The sequence below is a fragment of the Eschscholzia californica genome, unplaced genomic scaffold (genome assembly GCF_041429995.1).
Source record: "Eschscholzia californica isolate CP2 unplaced genomic scaffold, dmEscCali1.0.p SCAF_3, whole genome shotgun sequence".
Taxonomy (NCBI): domain Eukaryota; kingdom Viridiplantae; phylum Streptophyta; class Magnoliopsida; order Ranunculales; family Papaveraceae; genus Eschscholzia; species Eschscholzia californica.
Window position 1 is genome coordinate 13,047,254 of NW_028238420.1, and position 19,452 is coordinate 13,066,705.

General features: G+C 37.8%; 3 protein-coding genes and 1 non-coding gene across 19 annotated transcripts in view; 1 reads left to right on the forward strand and 3 right to left on the reverse strand.

Annotated features, from left to right (window-relative positions):
- Positions 1-3,052: 3,052 nt before the first annotated feature.
- Positions 3,053-11,844, forward strand: PTAC14 (plastid transcriptionally active 14). Of its 3 annotated transcripts, XM_086664899.1 has the most exons (14): positions 3,058-3,360; positions 3,525-3,656; positions 3,992-4,129; positions 4,260-4,385; positions 5,580-5,708; positions 6,413-6,502; positions 6,591-6,741; positions 6,852-6,961; positions 7,103-7,174; positions 7,746-7,851; positions 7,944-8,144; positions 8,371-8,413; positions 8,505-8,587; positions 11,300-11,844. In XM_086664899.1, exons 1-13 carry the CDS (start codon positions 3,307-3,309, stop codon positions 8,581-8,583), a joined length of 1,431 nt encoding a protein of 476 aa, XP_086521025.1. In that variant the 5' UTR covers positions 3,058-3,306; the 3' UTR covers positions 8,584-8,587; positions 11,300-11,844. The 3 variants fall into 3 exon arrangements, with proteins under 3 accessions (XP_086521024.1, XP_086521025.1, XP_086521026.1); XM_086664898.1 differs by lacking the exon at positions 11,300-11,844 and having other exon boundaries at positions 3,053-3,360; positions 8,505-8,673; XM_086664900.1 differs by lacking the exon at positions 11,300-11,844 and having other exon boundaries at positions 7,947-8,144; positions 8,505-8,673.
- LOC147548510 (uncharacterized) lies at positions 9,382-14,303 on the reverse strand. The gene is made up of 6 exons (XM_086664897.1): positions 12,739-14,303; positions 11,933-11,988; positions 11,313-11,543; positions 10,655-10,946; positions 10,361-10,557; positions 9,382-9,800 (listed from the first exon to the last, which is right to left on the reverse strand). The coding sequence occupies exons 1-6, from the start codon at positions 13,972-13,974 to the stop codon at positions 9,647-9,649; spliced, it is 2,166 nt and encodes a 721-aa protein (XP_086521023.1). The 5' UTR covers positions 13,975-14,303; the 3' UTR covers positions 9,382-9,646.
- A 1,196-nt stretch (positions 14,304-15,499) lies between these two features.
- On the reverse strand, positions 15,500-15,601 carry LOC147548511 (U6 spliceosomal RNA). The gene has a single exon (XR_015239111.1). It is a non-coding gene; the product is annotated as a U6 spliceosomal RNA (small nuclear RNA).
- Positions 15,602-16,047: 446 nt separating this feature from the next.
- Positions 16,048-19,452, reverse strand: part of LOC147548512 (uncharacterized) — a 29,372-nt gene continuing 25,967 nt past the window's right edge. For 11 of the 14 annotated variants that reach the window (XM_086664908.1, XM_086664906.1, XM_086664911.1 and 8 more), the window contains one exon: positions 16,048-16,438. In XM_086664908.1, coding sequence (XP_086521034.1) covers positions 16,376-16,438 — 63 coding nt within the window. In that variant the 3' untranslated portion in view covers positions 16,048-16,375. Of the gene's footprint in view, positions 16,897-19,452 lie in introns of all 14 variants that reach the window. The other 3 variants (XR_015236591.1, XR_015236592.1, XR_015236593.1) reach the window with 2 other exon arrangements.

A 19,452-nucleotide genomic window follows, 5' to 3' on the forward strand; every position in this document is an offset into this window, starting at 1 on the left:
AATGGGCACATTATGGAGATAGAAACACTAAGACCTTTCAAGCCCGGTGTCCAATTGTCGAAAAAAGAATTTTATATCACATATTCGAGACGTGGGTCAATTAGCATCTTCTCTACCTACTGAAATTAGTGACTCCTATTTTTGTTTTCCAAACTCTGCAATTAATACTTTCAAACAATCTCCATCAAATGATGAAATCCAATCCATTATTGTTTCAATAGGGTCGCTTGGAGCACTTAGTCCTGATGGGTTTCCACCCGATTTCTGAAAAACGATGTTGGTCAATTATTGAACACGATTTTTTTATTTTTATCAGGAAAATATTTAATGAATCTCAGATCCCGCCCCCACTTAATCATACATATTTGGCCTTAATACCCAAAACAAAAAGTTTCGAATACCCACATGATTTCCTCCTTGTCAAATATATTTCACCAAATGACTAACATTAGATTGTACGAAGGTGTTCGTCTAAATAATATAACACATTTAGCGACACACTTAAGTTTCACAGACAATATATTCATATATGGTACTTGCACGTAAGAGAATATAGAACCCGATGAACATCTTATCAATAAATTCCTTAGTTTCTAGGCAAAAGATCAATTATCAAAAATCTTTAGTAAGTTTGGGAAAGGGATGAAGGAGATGTCCTTCGATCAAAGTAATAATGCACACAACTTATGGGATAGGGCAAATGGTGAGAAAGATCATCAAGTCTGGGCGATTAGGAATCGTAAAGTTTATCTAGAAACCAACGACGATCGGCAGATCGCTCAAGTGATTCGTAGTTAATTACGACCGGATCCTACATCGGGTTACACCAACGAGTATCGACTCGATTGAAAGATAAAACTACAGAGATGAGGCATATGGGATATGGATTAGATCCATAAATGTGGACAAAAGGTCGGGAAAGTGCCAAGATAAAGATAACATAGACTGGGCCAAGTGCCCGGGCAAAAGGCATGGTCAGGCATAAGGTCCGACCCATGAGAGGGTCGGCCATGGCATGGCCGACCACATTAATAGGGCCGGCCAGGCCCAACCTATATTAGGGTAAGGTCGGTTGATCATATTATGGATGCCCCGGATGGGACAAACATCCCATCTGGGAATCCCAATCTAAGTGGGAATTAGATATCTGTTTTTGTTGTCCATACTGGATCTTAGTCCGAATGGGATTCAAACTTCTAGAGGTTTATATAAGGACATCACTAGAACATAAAAATATTTATCTTAAGATGATTTTTGTATATTTGCAACATCAAGTAGAGAGAAGGAAGAGAAGATCCCAAGCTACCAATCTAGTCTGAAAGAAGAATTTATTCTTCATCTAACCGCTTAATGGAGTTGTAGCTGAGTTGAAAGGCGGGAGATCAAGTCGATTGCTCGGGTGCCTCGAGTGGACGAGTTGCGAATTGGAGCTCTTGGCTTTCGAGAAAAGACAATCATTTTAGCCAGAGGAAAGTGATATAAGGTATATATCTCTTACTTACTAGTTAATATTAGTTTATACATTAGATTCCGAAAAATCTAATGTTAGACGTACTGGACGCCTGATATCCCGCTTGAAATATTAGGAGACAACAAACCCCAACAAGGTGTACCACAACTTCAACAGGAAGCTGTCATCAACTCATTAGGGGTAAACCAAATGGAAAGTAATGATAAGTATTTGGGGAATTTTTTTTATTAAAACCTCCTCGCCAAATTACATCCTTTGATTTTCTTGAGTCTAAATTTTTTACAAAATTGGCAGGATGGAAACAAAGGTCAATGTCTCAAGCAAGAAGAGGTTTTGCAATTCAGACTATTATATCATCACTTTTTATCTATTTTATGAGTACATCAATTTTGTCGAAAGGAGTTATATCTAAACTTGAAAAGTTAAAAAAGAAACTTTTGGTGGAAACATGGTCGTGAGGAACATAAACTACATTTCATTAATTTGGAGACCATTTGCCCGCCTAAATTAGAGGGAGGTCAAAGATTTAGGAATCTAGAGGTGGTAATTAAATGTCATTAATCGCTAAGTTGACACGGAGTTTCCTGAACAAACGAAAATCAACACGAACACAACTTCTTCAAGCCAAATATATCCTTAAGTCGAACTTTTGGAGTGCTTCTCATGGCTCGAGTAGTTCCTGTACTCGGCAAGGGATGTTAGCAACAATAGTAATTTTCCAAAATTTTTGTTTTTGGTCATTGGGAAATAGTGCTTCAATGTGACTCTTTGAAGATCCTTGGATGCCCTATGTACACACACTTCTCTTAAAAAATCTGGAAGGTTAGGCGATTCCTACTTAATGTTTAATAAAACTTGCTTACTTATGTGGAGTATATGGAAAGAAAAACAATGGGATTTTTAACTCGACTACTTTTAACAAAAATAACATATAACTCGTTACTAAGCTTTTTTTCTTCCTTCCATCTTCAAATACCAAGCCTCCACCAACAAACAACCGACTAATAATTAATCATGGATGAATCCTTTCCCAGCCAGAAAAAATATAAGATCAATGCCAATAGGTCGGTTTTACTACAAGGATCAACAACATGTGGCGGTAGCCAGAATTTAGAATGGCGATATATAAGACGTTGCTCAAAACAGCTTTAGGGAAGTTTCCGTGATAGTTGCTGAGGCTTGAGCATTCTCCACGGGAGTCAAATTGGCACATCAAATGGGTATTCAAAACTGTATTATCGAAGGCGATTGCAAACAAATAGTTGATGCGATTCTTGGAACGGTCGACACAATTCCTTGGGAAGCTCGATCGATTATACTTTGACATTCGTCATCGTATTCATAGATTTGACTCAATACATTTTATGTTTTGTTATCGACAATGTAATACCGTGGCTCATAACTTGACATAAAATGCACACATGAATCATGCTACTGGATTCTGGACCGGTTTAAACGGACTGGCACATCGGACTCCAAAGAGTCTGATTTAAACGGCCCGACGGATGAGCCAAGCCCGGAGCTGGTCCCGGTCCTGGGCCATCGTGGGCCTTAGTATGGAAGGCCGGACCTTCTCTGGCCGGCCCATACGACAACACTATGAACATCAGTCTTGTGACATTTTACAGTGGATAACGTTCCCTTCACTGAAAAGTCTGAAATTAGTACTCCTACTTCCTCCATTCTTCATCTTCAACCTCCTCAAACCCTCTCTCTCTCTCTCTCCTAACATTTTTACACAGTAGAGAGTAGAGAGAGAAACATAGATACTTATAGAGAGAGACACGCACAGAAATAAATGAGAAATTGAAGTGAGCTCAGTTGGGTATTCTTTTATGGCTTCTCTTCATCTTCAACTTCCCAACCACTCCTTCATTTTCACCCACAAGGTCTGTCCATACTTCTTTCCTCCTCCTCCTCCTCTCTCTCTCTCTCTCTCTCTCTCTACTTCTTTAGAAATTTTTGAATAGAATGATAATTTGAAGTTAAATTTATATTTGTATTTTAGTTATCTGTATAAATTCCGTTTCCCTTTTACTTTCTCACACAACAGTGGAAAACCCATGAGTATCAAAAACGCAGTTACTCTTTCCTCTGTAACAATGCTCGACCAGTTAAAGCTTCAACTGTAGCACCTCCATTCAGATTATTTGAACCTCCCCAAATACAAGAATCACCTTCTGAGGTAAGCCCTATTATATGCCTACATCTACTTTTAATTTACATTTTAGGGTTTCTACTTAATTTCTAATTAAACTTGCTCTTGTATACGTGTGGGTTCTTTGAGCATAACACGCGTTCATTTTCTTTTCGGGTGACGTGGAACACATGTGGCTTTTAATCTTATCACGGGTGACCTAGCTCCGTTACCATTTTAAGTTTGTGGTCGTCCAACTCAAAACCAATTGACAATGAGTAGAGAGGACTTAGACATTATATTCTTGGTTGCTAGATTGTCATTCTCTCCAGTGGAACTATTCCCACACTTACTTTAGATTCTGATTTTTTGCTTGCTTGTAGTTGGAGCCAGCAGATCCTGATTTCTACAAGATAGGTTATGTTCGAAGTGTTCGAGCTTATGGAGTTGAGTTTATGGAAGGACCAAATGGATTCGGAGTCTATGCTGCCAAAGACATTGAAGCACTTCGTCGTGCCAGGGTGAGAGAATATGCATTTAGATCTTCAAAACATCGAAAGAAAATATCCTACTTGTTTCTTATCATAATTCGTAATTTTGAAAAAAAAAATGCTTCTTTGGGTGGTCATGAATGAAATTTGCTGTTTTCAGGTAATCATGGAAATTCCACTAGAGTTGATGTTAACTATAAGGCAAAATCTCCCGTGGATGTTTTTCCCAGATATTGTACCACTCGGACATCCAATTTTCGATATTATTAATTCAACCAATCCAGAGGTAATTGTATCTTTTATTGATACTTTTAGCTCAAGAATAAGAAGAAAACCTGATTGCTGGTGTTGGCCTTATACTTCATTTTCTGAATTTTGTTTTCCTCTAACTTCCCTTAAGATGACTGAAATTCTACATCATTGTAGTCTGAGACTGATTTTTTTCGGTTAAATACCTTTTTGAAACTTTCAATGAATATTTGTTGGAAAAATAATATGCAATTTTAGAAGAGAATAATGTTACTTCATAACCTCCCAATTTTTAACAAAGTCACAATATGATTTTGTCTTAGCCCATTTTAGATTTCTTCTCCAATGGAACAACAAGCCTATATTATGGTTTATGTTTCTACAGAAAAAGACTATTATCTTATCTTTGTAAATACACGTGGTATCGTTTATATTTCTAAAAGAATTAGTGTAAACTTTTTGCACATCGAGGCATACACCTTAAGGCGGCGCTTTGCTTTTCTGTAGCAAACTACCTTGAGGCAGGAAAACGTTTTTTTGAAACATTGTAGACCAGTCCCATCATCAAGGAAAGCGATGTACTTTATTGAGTGCTTGAATTGAAGTAGCGCCCTTTGAATGAGTAGGTCTCTTATCTAGCGTGTGCATGGAGACAGAATGGAGGAAGAGAGGAAGGGAGGTCAGGCTCAGGTCACCTTTGTCTCGAATAGGAGGGGGTTAGCTCCAGACCCTTCTGCTTGCGGTCAGCTTATTGCCCTATCAAGTTCGAGCCCCATCAACCCCGACCTAGGACTGCTGTTATCTCCAACACTTTTTTATTATTTTCTACTATGATCCATGTTGTTATGCTCATTTGGGGATCTGTTTACGAATATCAATGGATGAAATTGTGCGACCCTGGGGTATTCTTAATATCTTATAGATATTGCCAAATTTAGAATCCCATTATTCAATTGGATCCATCAGTTGGGCTGTGTTGACTATATGCCCAGCCTACACTACCAATTCAAACTTTTTAATTAGCTATTTTGTTCTTCAGATACCCAACCTAGAGTTTAGATTCTGTTTCAGGTCCCGTCAGTAGTCGGGCCCAATCTTAGTTTACTATCCCCATTATCCATGTCCTTTTGTGTTATCATCTCATATTACATATTTACATGTGTATATTTATGAATCATATTGGTACTTTTATTTCTACATTTTCTCATCTTGTGTACTTTCTTTTTGACAGACAGATTGGGACCTAAGATTAGCATGTCTTCTTTTGTTTGCATTTGATCTGAAAGGCAACTTCTGGCAGTTGTATGGTGACTTCTTACCCAGTCCAGATGAGTGTACAAGTTTGCTTCTTGCAACGGAGGTACGTGTACATGTTCAATTTTACATATATCACCCTAATCCAAGTTACCCAGGTTCGTTGCTACATGACATGACACCCGCATTTTTCGACATAAGTATCTGGAACACGGGTGGCTTTGTATTTTGAAGTATTAGGGCAACATAGCTTTTATTGATTTACCGTTTCTCCCCTTTTCAAATCTTTTTACTGCTGATGCATGACTCTTCAGTTAGAATACACATAACCACTATTACACCTTGATGCCTCATTTTAATCCATTAGCTGAGGTTAGGCAAGATTTGATGCCTAACCATATGTGTATGCCTGATACATAAACAAGAGCTTTCAGTGTTGAAAGCAGAAGCTAAGAGTTTGACTAATCATCCTAGTAAAAAATTTATAGCAAGTCAGAATTACAAAAGAATTGTTAAAACTTCAATATTATGTGTTTAAGTAATATTTTATTATCTTCTAAACTACGCTCTAATTACCGTTACATTATTCAAATTTTCCTTCGGCACTGGCTCCCCCATGCCAAACCTCTGTTTGAGTCATGGAAAAGTTGGGATCATGAATTTACTTGTAGTCACTAACTTTTCTCAATAATCTCCACGGTGCAGTTTGATATAATTAACCTTGTACTAGCCAAATCTTCTCCCCTATTAGGTTAATTATATTCCTGCTTTCTGAACCATGATTGATGTACTTAGCTGTTTTTGTTGCAGGAGGACCTTTTGGCTCTGCAGGATGAAGACCTAGCGTCAACAATGAGAGCTCAACAGCAACGAGCATTAGAATTTTGGGAAAGGAATTGGGTAAGAAAATGTGCCACCAACCCACCTTTCATTAATTTGGTGCTATATCTCCTGATATGTTTGACACAACTTGTTTGTATCTTTATAGCACTCAGCTGTTCCACTTAAAATAAAACGACTTGCTCGTGACCCAGAGAGATTCATTTGGGCACTGAGTATTGCACAATCACGATGTATTGACCTACAAATGAGGATTGGCGCACTTGTCCAAGACTCAAACATGCTAATTCCTTATGCTGGTAAGCTTCTCCAGAATCTCATAAGAGACTAAATCACTGAAATCCTTTAGTGAAAATAAAGGAACTCTAACTTCACTACTGCTTCATATTTCCACATTATTTTTCTGCAGACATGCTGAACCATTCATTTCAGCCAAATTGCTTTTTTCACTGGCGTTTCAAGGATCGCATGCTTGAGGTGATGATAAACGCTGGGCAAAAGATCAGAAAAGGAGATGAGGTATTTTTCTTATATTACATATTAATGTAGGTAAAGACATGGTGGAACTTTTCATTTTAATGTAGGTAAAAACATATCTTTGTTTGTCTTTTAACCGTCTATACAAGTTTATTGGTTTGTTTATCCGGTGAATTTTTGCAGATGACTATTAATTATATGAGCGGCCAGAAGAATAATATGTTCATGCAACAATATGGATTTTCATCGTCAGCGGTACGTACGCCTACTTATGGCAGCCAAAAGTGTTGAGTCGTGCACATATTGAGCTAAAAATGCGATGTACCTTGAACATGAAATATGCTAATGTAAACTACTTCGGAACGGAAAAAAAGACATTTAGAGTGTAAGAGCGAAGGGCTGCACATCTTTAGGCAGTGGGTTTGCTTTTTTAGTATACATTTAGCCTTTTTAGGTACGCTTCAAGTGTAAGCTATGTTAAATATGTTATCAACTCATCATACAGGTTTTTGTTTTTTTATATCCTACTTTCTCACCCAAAAACATGAAGAGGTTGGGGTAGTTTAGTCATACAAATCTTATTCAATAAAAGGGGAGATTGATGGTTATCTGTATGATCTGTCTCCACATTTGCCCACCTCTTGAATTTACCAGGACATTATATATTTTTGTCCTCAGCTTACAACATTTATTTTAACTGCAACCTAAGTCACTGGCTCGTTAGAAATATTAACGTATCAAAACATAAGTAGGCGATCCACTTCGCATATAGTTCTAGCCCAAAAAATTCTGTTTCAACCATCTCTGATTCTTTTTAAACTTGCAGAACCCTTGGGATATCATCCAATTCAATAGTAATGCAAGAATTCATTTGGACTCGTTCTTGTCAGTATTCAATATCTCTGGCCTTCCCCAAGAATACTACCATAACAGTAAGATTATTATATTTTTCTCTACGAAACTTTGTCCTAATCATAACTTCTGTTTGCTCTATAAATTGGATGAACGTTCATTAAAACTTTAGCAGGTAGGCTATCGAATGATGAAGGTGATTTTGTGGATGGAGCAATTATAGCAGCGGCACGAACATTGCCGACGTGGTCAGATGGAGATATTCCCCTTGTCCCAAGTATAGAAAGAAAAGCTGCGAGAGAGTTACAAGAAGAATGCCAGCAGATGTTAACAGAATTCCCAACTACATCTGATCAAGATCAGCAGATCCTAGGTACTACCCATTTTCCGAACTCTTGCTCCTATCTTGTAATTATCATACGTTTTACTCATCCCGATCCTATAATGACACGTAGCAATCTTTAACTCCCCAAGGATGGTTGAGATAATTTAAAATAGTTTCCGTAAACTTTCAGATCGTTCATCTGTGGTTAATTGGTTTTCCTGTTGGAGTTATAGACTCTGATCTCCATTTTTGTTTTTCTTCCCCCATTTAATAGATTCTACACCACAAGCAAGGAGAACACAAGAAGCAGCGATCAAGTATGTAAACTTCAGACAAACTAATGCACCCAGGGGTTTTAGTGGGTTCCTTGGATTATGCTTATAAGACCAAATTTTTTTTACTTTGCAGGTACCGATTACATAGGAAACTATTCCTGAAGAAGGTGATCCAGGCTTTGGAGATTTATCAAGATAGGATACTCTTTTGACACTGTAATTTCCTCCTAATGCTTCTCCTTTTTTTTTGTTACATACTCGAAACTTTTTTGACATAGATAATTCAAGAGTAGTTTTTTGACTGACGGAATCCATTCATAGTTGATTTCATGCATTTCTAAATACATATTTTGCCATTCCTTGAATGCCACATGAACCATGAGCCGAGGTTTGATCTTGTGATGTTTTCGTGTACAAGTTAGATCTTCAACTTAAGTTTGTAGTGGAATGATCAAAATTTATCAATAGGTAATAAAAGTATTAATGAAACTGAGATTTCATGTCACAAAAATTCCAACCTTTTTGGGATCGTGATAAAAAGCGGAAACTCATTTTCCCCAGGGCTACAATTTGAACTTTCTCAGCTAGTGGCAGATTTACGAGATACTTTAGGTGTATAAAAGACTGCTGCACAATAACAGCTTGAACATTTAGCGAGGGGAGAAATGTTAGGGAACAAGAAAAAATAGACACTCTAGGTAGAGTCATGCGAATCACAACAAGCTACTTAGGATTAATGTTGAAGCCCCTGTGATTTTTCTTGTTCCCTAGCATTACTCATACGAGATATATATAAGGTATTCAAAGATACAACTAGTAGACACAATTAAAACAACTCACATCTAGACAAGTTAAATACAAAAAAATCAAAATCAGACAAAAGAAAAAGATAAACACCATTTCCTTTTTTTGGGTGTGGAAAAGTTTTAGCACTCAATAATCATGTCAAAGGGATCATCCCTAAGCACCATAGATCAATCATTAAACACCAACTCCAAAATAGATAGATGGATTCACAAAATTCTTCAAAATTTTCATTATCTTTGGCTATCCTTGGTATGTCTCAACAGACATTTACTCTCAAAACTTGGATGTTACTCTCCCAATTCAAAAGTTACACAAAATTGTCTATTTACACAATTTTTCTCATAATATATTCACTCCCTCTCAAAACCCCAGTACAATTAAGTACTGAATAAGGATCCTCAAATCTTTCATTGGATATAATTCCAATTATTTTTACTTCTTATTGTCTTCGAAATTTATATTACTAAGTTATGCGTTCAATGACCAGTCATATTTTTGGTATACAACATTAATCGGGCCTTCGTCGTTCAAAAGATGAGCCAATGACCCAGCTTTAGTTGAATCCAAATACTCTATCACCCATTTAAGGAGCTCTATTTCTTCCCCAAAATCTACCATGAACCTGCAACAAGAACATGTTTCGTTCATGTAATAGATATGATAGTCATAGTTAATATTCAAAAAAAATGCCAAAAACTCCCTTGGCCAGTTTTATTGGTAAAAAAGAATTCATCAACTATTTTAGGCTTTAGCTCCGGATTAGAGAGTAAGTGTGGCGCCCTAAGCCTTAGCAGTATCGATATTGTGCCTGCGTTTAACACCTCAGGGCCCAAGCCCACAGATACAGGGTTTTGTTCTTGGCGAAGGCTCCATGAACCCACCCAAAAGACCTCATACTTACTAAGCTTGAGTGTACACTTATAGCCCACGCTCAAGCCTGGGGTGGTAAAAGCGGGGACAATGTCGATACTGCTAATGCTTGGGACGTCAGAGTAAGGTTTGCTCGGGTACATAGATATTTTGAAGGATTTGCAAATAGTTTCGACGGAGTTGCACAGGTTTGTAAAAGCTTGAACAATTTTCATCTGAGCCAAGCCTTAAAAGGTATTGCCTTGTCTTTTTTAACAAGACCAACTGAACATGTTATTTAAACAACAGGATAGAATAGTAGCTCAAAATTACCATTTTATGACCCCTGAGACATATACTGTTCTTTTGGCGACATCAACGATCAATCCATCTCCTTGGAAGAACTCTCTCGCCGCCGATCTTAACTCAGCTTCAATAACTTGTCCGGAGAAAAATCTTACCTTAGGACTTGACCTAGTCCCGTTGCATAGCCCAAAATGGATCAATGGATTAACTGTTGGAAGAGCTACCTAATAATATCCCCGTCAAGTCTATCACATTAGTTACTGAAAGTTCAAGCTTTTAGAGAAAGTAGTGTATTCAAGTTATGGGAGTTGCTTTGATTACCTCGAGACGCTTATCCCCAGCACCAAAGGGCTTAGTCCAGGAAAGAGGATGTCTCCGGTTGGATCGGAGGATTCCATTTTTAATGATATTCAGGGAGTATGGTAATCCTCCGATTATATATTGGAAGTCCCCATAGAAGGTCTTTCTGTCAATGACATCTTCGGGGCAGCCTACTCTTGCGACTGCATGGATTACCATGGCATTATACATGTTCATGAAAAATGTCAGCTTCTCATCATTTGTAAGCACTTCGATGTCGACTCTTTGCAGATCTTTAGTCATATTTACATATCTACATGCATTAAAGTAAGAAAGTGTCACACTCATGGCTTTTTATAAATGAAAAAGCAAAGTTATCCCGAAAGAAGTTCCTCTACTATTATTAAGAATATAAACTAGTAGACGAGATATAAATGCTTATCTGTTCGAATTTGTTAAACCATTAAAGGTTCTGACTTGAGGTATTACATTTAGTTCTTATTATGATATATATATATATATATATATATATATATATATATATATATATATGTATATTATTGTTAGTTTTTAATGTTATTGCCTGATATCCGTAGAAGAAATATGGTATGGGTTTCTCCAATCGAAATTGAACTTTTTGTTTTTTTAATTTTTGTATTCAAAAAGCGGAAAAGTATACCTTCGGAATTCCTCACTGTTTCGAATGCCTGTATAGTCAAGGTGACGTCTATCTTCAGATGCATATGACTCAAGGATGGCAAACATCAGCTTGGTGAGCTTTTGCCCTACAACAACGGCAGGCTTCAGTTTGCAGTCATTTGTGGATCCGCGAAAGTTAAAGCATCTCGAAATGAATGCCTCATGCTCAAGGAAACGGTAGAAATGGTTTCCATCCTCAAAATCGTTGTGCCTGACATTACAAAGTTAAGGCAAATTAACAAAAATAGAGTGATATGGTGCATCTCTTAAGCATTTGCGAAGACATTTGCTCTGAATTAAGTTTCACCAAAACACCAGGTTTTGGTGAAATTTCTTGTGTTTAGTTTCCTTATGACTAAGTTATCTGAATACTAACCTAGTTGAAATTTCAATGTGACAGTTATGATCTATAATAACGTAAGTTCCATAGCTTCCATCAAGTTGTACCATGCTGGACAACTTTAGTGAATGATAGCATATAAAAGATATCTGGTTTAAAGTGTCTTACTAAATCAACTCCTGCTTCTTTATTCATCAAAACTGAGGGTCCAAAGATTCGAACGTTAAGCTTAATTTATATGGGTTGGTTTAGTCGCTTACCCAAATACGTGATGGATGAAGTGCTTCTTTGCCAACTTCTTCCCAATTTCAACAGCCTATAAATACACATCGAAATTCGAATTAGTCTTTACTGAATTAACCACTCTTTTTCATAGAGTAAATGAAACACATTTCAATCAAACAATTTGGGAACAGCGAGAGAGAGAGAGAGAGAGAGAGAGGATAAAAAAAACCTTTTTTTTTCCTTCTCTTCAATCAATGTTTCAATTTTTTTTTGTTGAAAGAATCAATGTTTCAATTAAAAACACAAACAAAAGTAGTAACTATTTGGGAATCTCTGATTACTCTATAAATTATTGTCCCACTGTGGGTTTTCTGCAAAATTTTCATGGGGGCAAGTAATCAAGTTGCAAAACTAATTCAATAATATCAAAGAGTGTCGGCAACCGCGTAGGTACTTCAACTCGATGTATTTATGACTAATGACATACCTCCACCATACTCGGCACCATACTCCTTCACCGATGCTACCGTTACGCTTAACGAAACTCAATTAAATAACATTGTACATCATATTGTTTCAAGTAACAATAATGTTTATTATGTCACTTAAATCTATCTCCCCACTTCTTCAAAACGACAATGTAATATTTAACTAAACACATTCAAGATAAAGTTTCAACTTCTTCTTTTCAATTACTAAGTGATCTAGGAGCAAGTGACGTCGATATATGTATGGCTAATACAAGATTTTCTATTCATTTTACTTAAATAAGCCTTCATGAATACTAAAATGCTTGATCAAGCTTAAAAAAAATATAATGATAAAGGAGTTTTGAAAATACCTTTTTCCTTCCACAGTCTAAGTGGTGAATCAAAACTTCCACCATTTCATTACCAGCAAAGCAATTTTTGACAATTTTTAACCTCATCAATCGATCATGAATTGGTAATCTCTGTCTCAAAACCCTAATTATATCAACCATCTCATCCATTTCTTCTTCTTCTCCCATATCCTCGTGATCATCAAATCCATAAACCGGTATTACTGGAGCATTATCAGGGCATTTTTCCCCTAACATCTCTTTCAATTTCTTCTCCAATTCTCCACTATTTCTCAAAGAATTAATAGCTACTAATCCACCTAAAAGTTTCTCATTAAAAAAGATTTGAGGAACTGAAGAACTTCCAGTTCTTTCAATCAATTCTTTCTCTCTAATTGGATAAACATCAATATTTATCTCAACAAATTTCAATCCTTTCTCTCTGAAAAATGATCTAACAGCTCCACAATCTCTACAATTAGATCTTGAAAAAAAACTTATTCTACCTTTGAATTCAATTTCTCTATCTAAACTTTCTTTCTCATCATTCATCTTAACTATCACTTTAAGTCCAGAAAGATTAATTTCTGTAACATTAGATGAAAGATTGTTGCCACTAGCATTGTTATTATCTTTAAGACTAGAAATTCCTCTGAAAATAGCAGCCGAGAAACTAGTACTTCGTTCTCGAAAGAATTTACCTAATGTCGGCATAGATCCAGCTAAAGAATTTGAAAAAGATTGTGATCGCTCCATTCGATTAATCTCTTCGTCTTCTTCGTTGTTGTTGTTATTGTTTCCGTTCGAAGAAGATTTGAGTAAACCTGGTGGAACTTCCGGTTGAGGAAACTGTGAAGGAGGTCGGATGATCTTCTGATGATCTTTTCCGTCATTGATTAATGAACTTTTTTTATCAGATGAGAACTTTTGATCGTCATTTTCTTCCATCTCTTCTTCTTCTTCTTCGATGTAAATTTCTCTTTTTTCAATCTCAATATCAGAAAAATCTGATGTTCTATCAATCGGTGGTTCAGATTTCTGTTCGTGATTTGAATTTTGATTGGCGCCTAAAATCTCGGACTTTTGTTCCTCATTAAAAATGGAAATTTCTTCTTCATTCAGATTAGGTTTTTCCTTTTGAATCTGGTTAGGTTTTTCTCCGCCGAAATGAACCGCCGAATTCTGACGAGTAGTTCCAGAGGAAGAAGAAGAAGAAGGGGAAAACTGGAAGTGAGTAGTATCTTGAGATTGATTCATTTCTAATTTGTTTTAGAAATTTCAGGATATTAAAGAGAAAAGGTTGGGATAAATCGTCGAAGAGAGAAGGAGGACGATAAAGAAAATAGAAAGAGAAAGCTATGGACGTAAGAGAGAGAGAGAGAGAGAGAGAGAGAGATGAGGGCGGGAGGAGAAAGCGGAGGGACATTAATGGTGGGATGGGAGGGAGTGAGTTTTGGAGAGAGAAAGAGAAGATTTGAAAATTTTGACTTGGGGAAAAGGTCAAATGGAATTTTTTTGGGTCTACCGCTCTTTGGTTTGAGTGGGTGGACGGACATCTCTAAAGCCGATGAACTCTTGAGATCGATAATCGGTGAAAGTAGTGGAAGCAGTTTATCATCAAGATTCATCCCATGTAATTTAGACACTAAATAAATTAGATGCTGTCGGGATTTAGGTCTCTTTTATTATTGACTTAGGCGGTTATCGTATTTATCACATCTTAATGATATATCAATGTCTTGTAACGACTAATGTTGATGGTAGTCGATTTCTCGATAAAGGAAAAATTAAAAAATCTGTCAACCATAAATTTGACATTAGTCGAGTGATTGCTGCAGGAGGGCCCACTTATTTTGCTCAGGTTGTCATTCTACGGCCGCTCGACCTTTTAACCCAATGATGTATGTATGTGTCTTTAGAAATCCTTAATTACTTCTTTCTTTCACTTCTTTTTTTGTTTTTTGAGGAATAGTGACATTGTCACATTTTTATTCCATTGGTGCAAAACCTATTTATTATTAACCGTGTATGTATAGATATACTAATATCTCTAAATTATATTAGTGTCGAAAATAACGTGCAGATAATCAATGAGTGCATTGTCTCGAATAAAATGTCACATGTACCAGACGAGAACTTGTATTACTTGCTTTTTTTTTTTTTTTTTTGTTGAACTATTGTATTACTTGCTTGACGTACAAAAGAACAACGGTATTGCCTTATCCCTTATTATAAAGTAGTCATTGCCTCTTTGTTTTGATTCTTGTTTTACATGTACTGGTAGTTGCTACTAAGTTTGAAATTCCACCTTGGTTGGATTTCGATTGATTCAGTCAGCTCTGGGTTTATCCTCTATAGATATTATTATTTGTCAAAAATAGGAGTTTGGGGTGAAACCCCCAATTCTTACTGTTGGGCGATCCTTTACATATACTATGTACGAATCTGTGCAAATATCACACTCTTTTTTGTGCAAATATATATATGCAAACCTTTACATAGGTAATTTACATAGGAAGTTGAAGCATAAAATAAAGGTTGCCTTTCAACAAAAAAATAAAAATAAACAAATGTCGGTGTTACGGGGAAATAAAGAAAGTTTTCGGGATGCAAAGTTTTGGGTGAAACAAAAAGAATTTGTAATTTTTTTGTTTCTCCCAAACACGAGACCCTTATATTTTTTTAGCTTCTTCTTCAATCTTCTTCCTTTCCCACTACAACCATTAACTCCGGCGACCTTCACCCCCAAATTCCGACGACACCTCTATCTCCGACCTTCACCCCCAAATTGGACCATTTCTCGATTTGTGTGTTATCATTGCGCAGGGGGCCACGCTAATCTTCTCTGTATTGTTCCAATTTTATCGGATGTCCCCCAAGGGAAGTTAGATACAGTTAGGAAACTGTACAAGAGCTAAGATACCAGGTTTACTTTAAGCAGTGTGAGACTGTTGGTCGGGTGCTACAAATCACATATTCAACCACTTATTATTGGGCTTGGACTTTTCTTCTCCAGGACTGAGTTGACATCTATACACGCCCCTAGATTGGATCAGGTCAATATGGCTAAAATTTTTTGGTGCACTATGGGATTAGACCTTTTAATTATCGGAGTATTAAATCGCCTCCTCCATAGCTATTAACTTCACAAAAAGTAATTATGATAGTATTATTCTCATTGTACTGATATATCGTCCCCCTTTCAATATCATAGAGACAAATTGATGAATTTTGTAAGCTCAAATTAATGAATTTTGTAAGGGAAATGAGATTACCAGTTATCCGAGCATTCAAAATGAAAAATATAGGTTCTGGTTCTGAGTCGTTCAATAGCCAAAGAAGAACTCTTTCATAAGAAACAGTAAGATGATAATGTTATAAGCGAAGTAGATAACTAGTAAGACTCGAGTTTAGGTAAGAAAATTAAACTTAAAGATGATTTGTATATGGTTCCTTAGGCTTTCCTTAAAACCTCGTCCGAAGTAACCCTGGTAACCTTTCTTCAGCCATTTCCATCGAGCACTTGCTTCCTCAATGGAATGATAGATCGCTTCCAATACCACTCCGGTTTAACGAAGAAACCAACGGCCCCGCCAAAAGGAAATAGGTTTCTGAAAGATTTATATTGTGAGCATGAAAACGCAAACTCCAGAAATTTTTACCAACTCAATGGATTCTTTGATTGTTGATGTTTTGCAGCATATGAACTTTCCATCTCTTCCTGCACACATGCAATGAACATGAGATTCCGAAGTGTTCCCTACAATAGAAATTAACAGCCAGCACACGAGATGATACTATAAAACGTCAGAATTTTGTTGCTATGAAGATCTAGAGCCAAAAGAACTGCGCTTTTGCTAATGGGTTTAGATCATTTGATAAATGATCGGCTTCAACGTGGGTGACAAGTGACAAATAAACATAGCATCCACTAGTTGTTTTAGAAACGTTGATGCACAACCAGGAAACAAAAAAAAACACTTCGGATTTCTCGTTTCTTTTTCTCATCCATGATTGGAGTTGGTGAATATAATTCCTCCTGTTTCACGAGTTAACGATTTAGATCCACGGTAAAAGAATGGTTGTTTACCCACTGTAAACGTGGTCAACTACCAAAATACACTAAAGCTTAAAAACTTCATATGCCCCGGGATCCCCAACTACCAAGAATATGAAGGACTATACAGGAAGAAAAAGGGGAGCTAACACTATTACATATTCAAGATGCCCCCAATTCGACACAAAATCGAAGTACGAATAGGTTCTGGTCCAACCCAAGGACCTACTCCAATGAAAGAGAACCCCCAATACATCTTCCTCCCCCACCTTGAAGGCAGGAAGGGAGTTCTTAAAGACTCCCTCATTCCTAGCCTTCCAAATACACCAGCAAATAGCAAAAGGGACAAGGGACCAGAGGCTTCTCTTTGATTTCTTCAAAGGGACCTTCTTCCACTGAGCTAGAAGCTGAACTAAAGACCCAGGAAGGCACCAACTTAACCCAACAGACCCAAGAAAGAACTTCCAAAGCTTATCTGCCTCCTAACAATGAATAAACAGGTGAGACACTGACTCTTCCTCCTCTTTGCACCTCCGACACCTATTGGGGATAATCCATCCTCTCTTTTTGAGATTATCCACCGTAGGCAGCTTACCCAGAGATGCTGCCCAAACCACGAAACTCACCCTAGGAGGGATGTGGCTGGACCACAAAGATCTAAAATCGAACATGTCTGAAGAATGGGCTGAGCTATGGTTCAGTCTAGAGTAACAGTTCCTAACCGTAAGCTTCTCATCTCCATCCTTAGCCCACACCCTAGCATCCTCCTTGTCTTCAACAGGCGCACATTGGTCAAGAACCCTCAAAAGGTCAGCAAAGATTGGGACCTCCCAATCATTTAAACTCCTCGTACGGATCTCCCAAGAGCCTAAAGAACAGTTAAAATGGCTGTGAACCGAGTCCTGCTCGGAAGCCGAGATGTAAAAAATAGCAGGGAATCTCTCCTTGAGCGGAATCTGGGTACACCATACATCCTCCCAAAAGCTAATACTCTTCCCATCTCCCAAAACCCACTTAGTGTGGCTCAGAAAATTCTTCCCTCTAGCTGCTATCCCCTTCCAAAGCCCACACCCAAACGGAGACGGAGTTTTAATGCTGTCTTGACTCCATCCTCCACAAGAGCTCCCAAACTTCTCAGCTATAATGGTTCTCCATAGAGACTCTTTTTCTAATGCAAATCTCCACAGCCATTTAGTGAGCAACGCTTCATTCATCTTCTTTAAGTTCTTGATACCCAGGCCCCCTTCTTCAAGCTCCTTGCACACAGACTCCCAAGCTATCCAATGGATCCTCTTGGTGTTCTCCTTGTCGTGCCATAAGAAGTCGCACATCTTTCTATCGATCACTTTGAGAACGGATGCCGGCATACTAAAGAGGGAAAGATAATATAGTGGCAGGGCCGAGAGGACCGACTTGATTAACATAAGCTTTCCACCTCTCGAGAGAGTTTTAGCTTTCCACGAAGATAGTCTTCTATTCACCCTCTCAATTACTGGGTCCCAGACAGCCTTGCACTTATACGACTGTCCTAGAGGAAGTCCAAGGTAATTAGAGGGTAAAGTACCCACCTTACAACCTAAGGCACTAACTTGAGCCGCCATAGGAACATTACGAACGACTGGCATTATAACTGACTTAGAGTAATTCACTTTCAAGCCTGAGGCTATTTCAAACCAGATCAAAATATCCTTCAACTTTGCTACCTGGGACGTCGAGTCATCTAAGAAAAAAAGTGTGTCGTCCGCAAATTGGAGGTGATTAACTGCTGTCCATGCTCTTGCACCTTGAAACCCTGCACCCATTTCCTACTCTCTGCCTCGCGAAGACAGTGGCTCAAGGATTCAGCCACCAAGAGGAACAGCAATGGGGATATGGGATCCCCTTGCCTCAAGCCTCTAGAACTTTGGAACGGCCTTGATGGGATTCCATTGAGAAGAATCGAGAAAGAGGCCGTGCTGACACACCCAAACACCCAAGATCTCCACTTGTAACCAAAACCCATCTTCTCCATTACCTGGTACAGGAAATCCCAAGCCACCTTATCGTATGCTTTCTCCAAATCTATCTTGATAACCAGCCCCTGCTCCCCTTGCTTCCTTCTCGAATCTATAAGCTCATTGGCTATCAAAATACCATCCAAAATCTGTCGACCTGCCACGAAAGCTCCTTGGAAAGGAGAAATCAGATCACCCATAACCACTTTCAACCTAGTGGCCAGCACCTTCGACACAATTTTATATATCCCGCAGACCAGACTAATAGGTCTAAAATCCGAGAATGACCTAACCTCCTCCTTTTTTGGAATCAGAACAATAAAAGTGTGATTCAATCTCCACTCTAACCTGGCAGTCTCCGAGAATTCTTGCACCATAGCCATGACTTCCTGCTTGATAATGTCCCAGCTACGAATGTAGAAGCTAAGAGGGAAGCCGTTAGGGTCTGGGGCCTTATCACTAGCTAACTCTCTCATGGCTATCTTAACTTCCTCTTCATTAATCTCTGCTTCTAAGAAGACATTGCTCTCAGGTTTAATCTTGGGCAGCTCCATATTATCTATAGAGGGTCTGCAGAATCTATTCTCAGAATACTAAGAGCTAAAATGTTTAATGGCAGCAGCTTCCAGTACTTTATCCTCAGAAATCTTCACCCCATTACTCTCCAAGTTGCTGATTCTATTT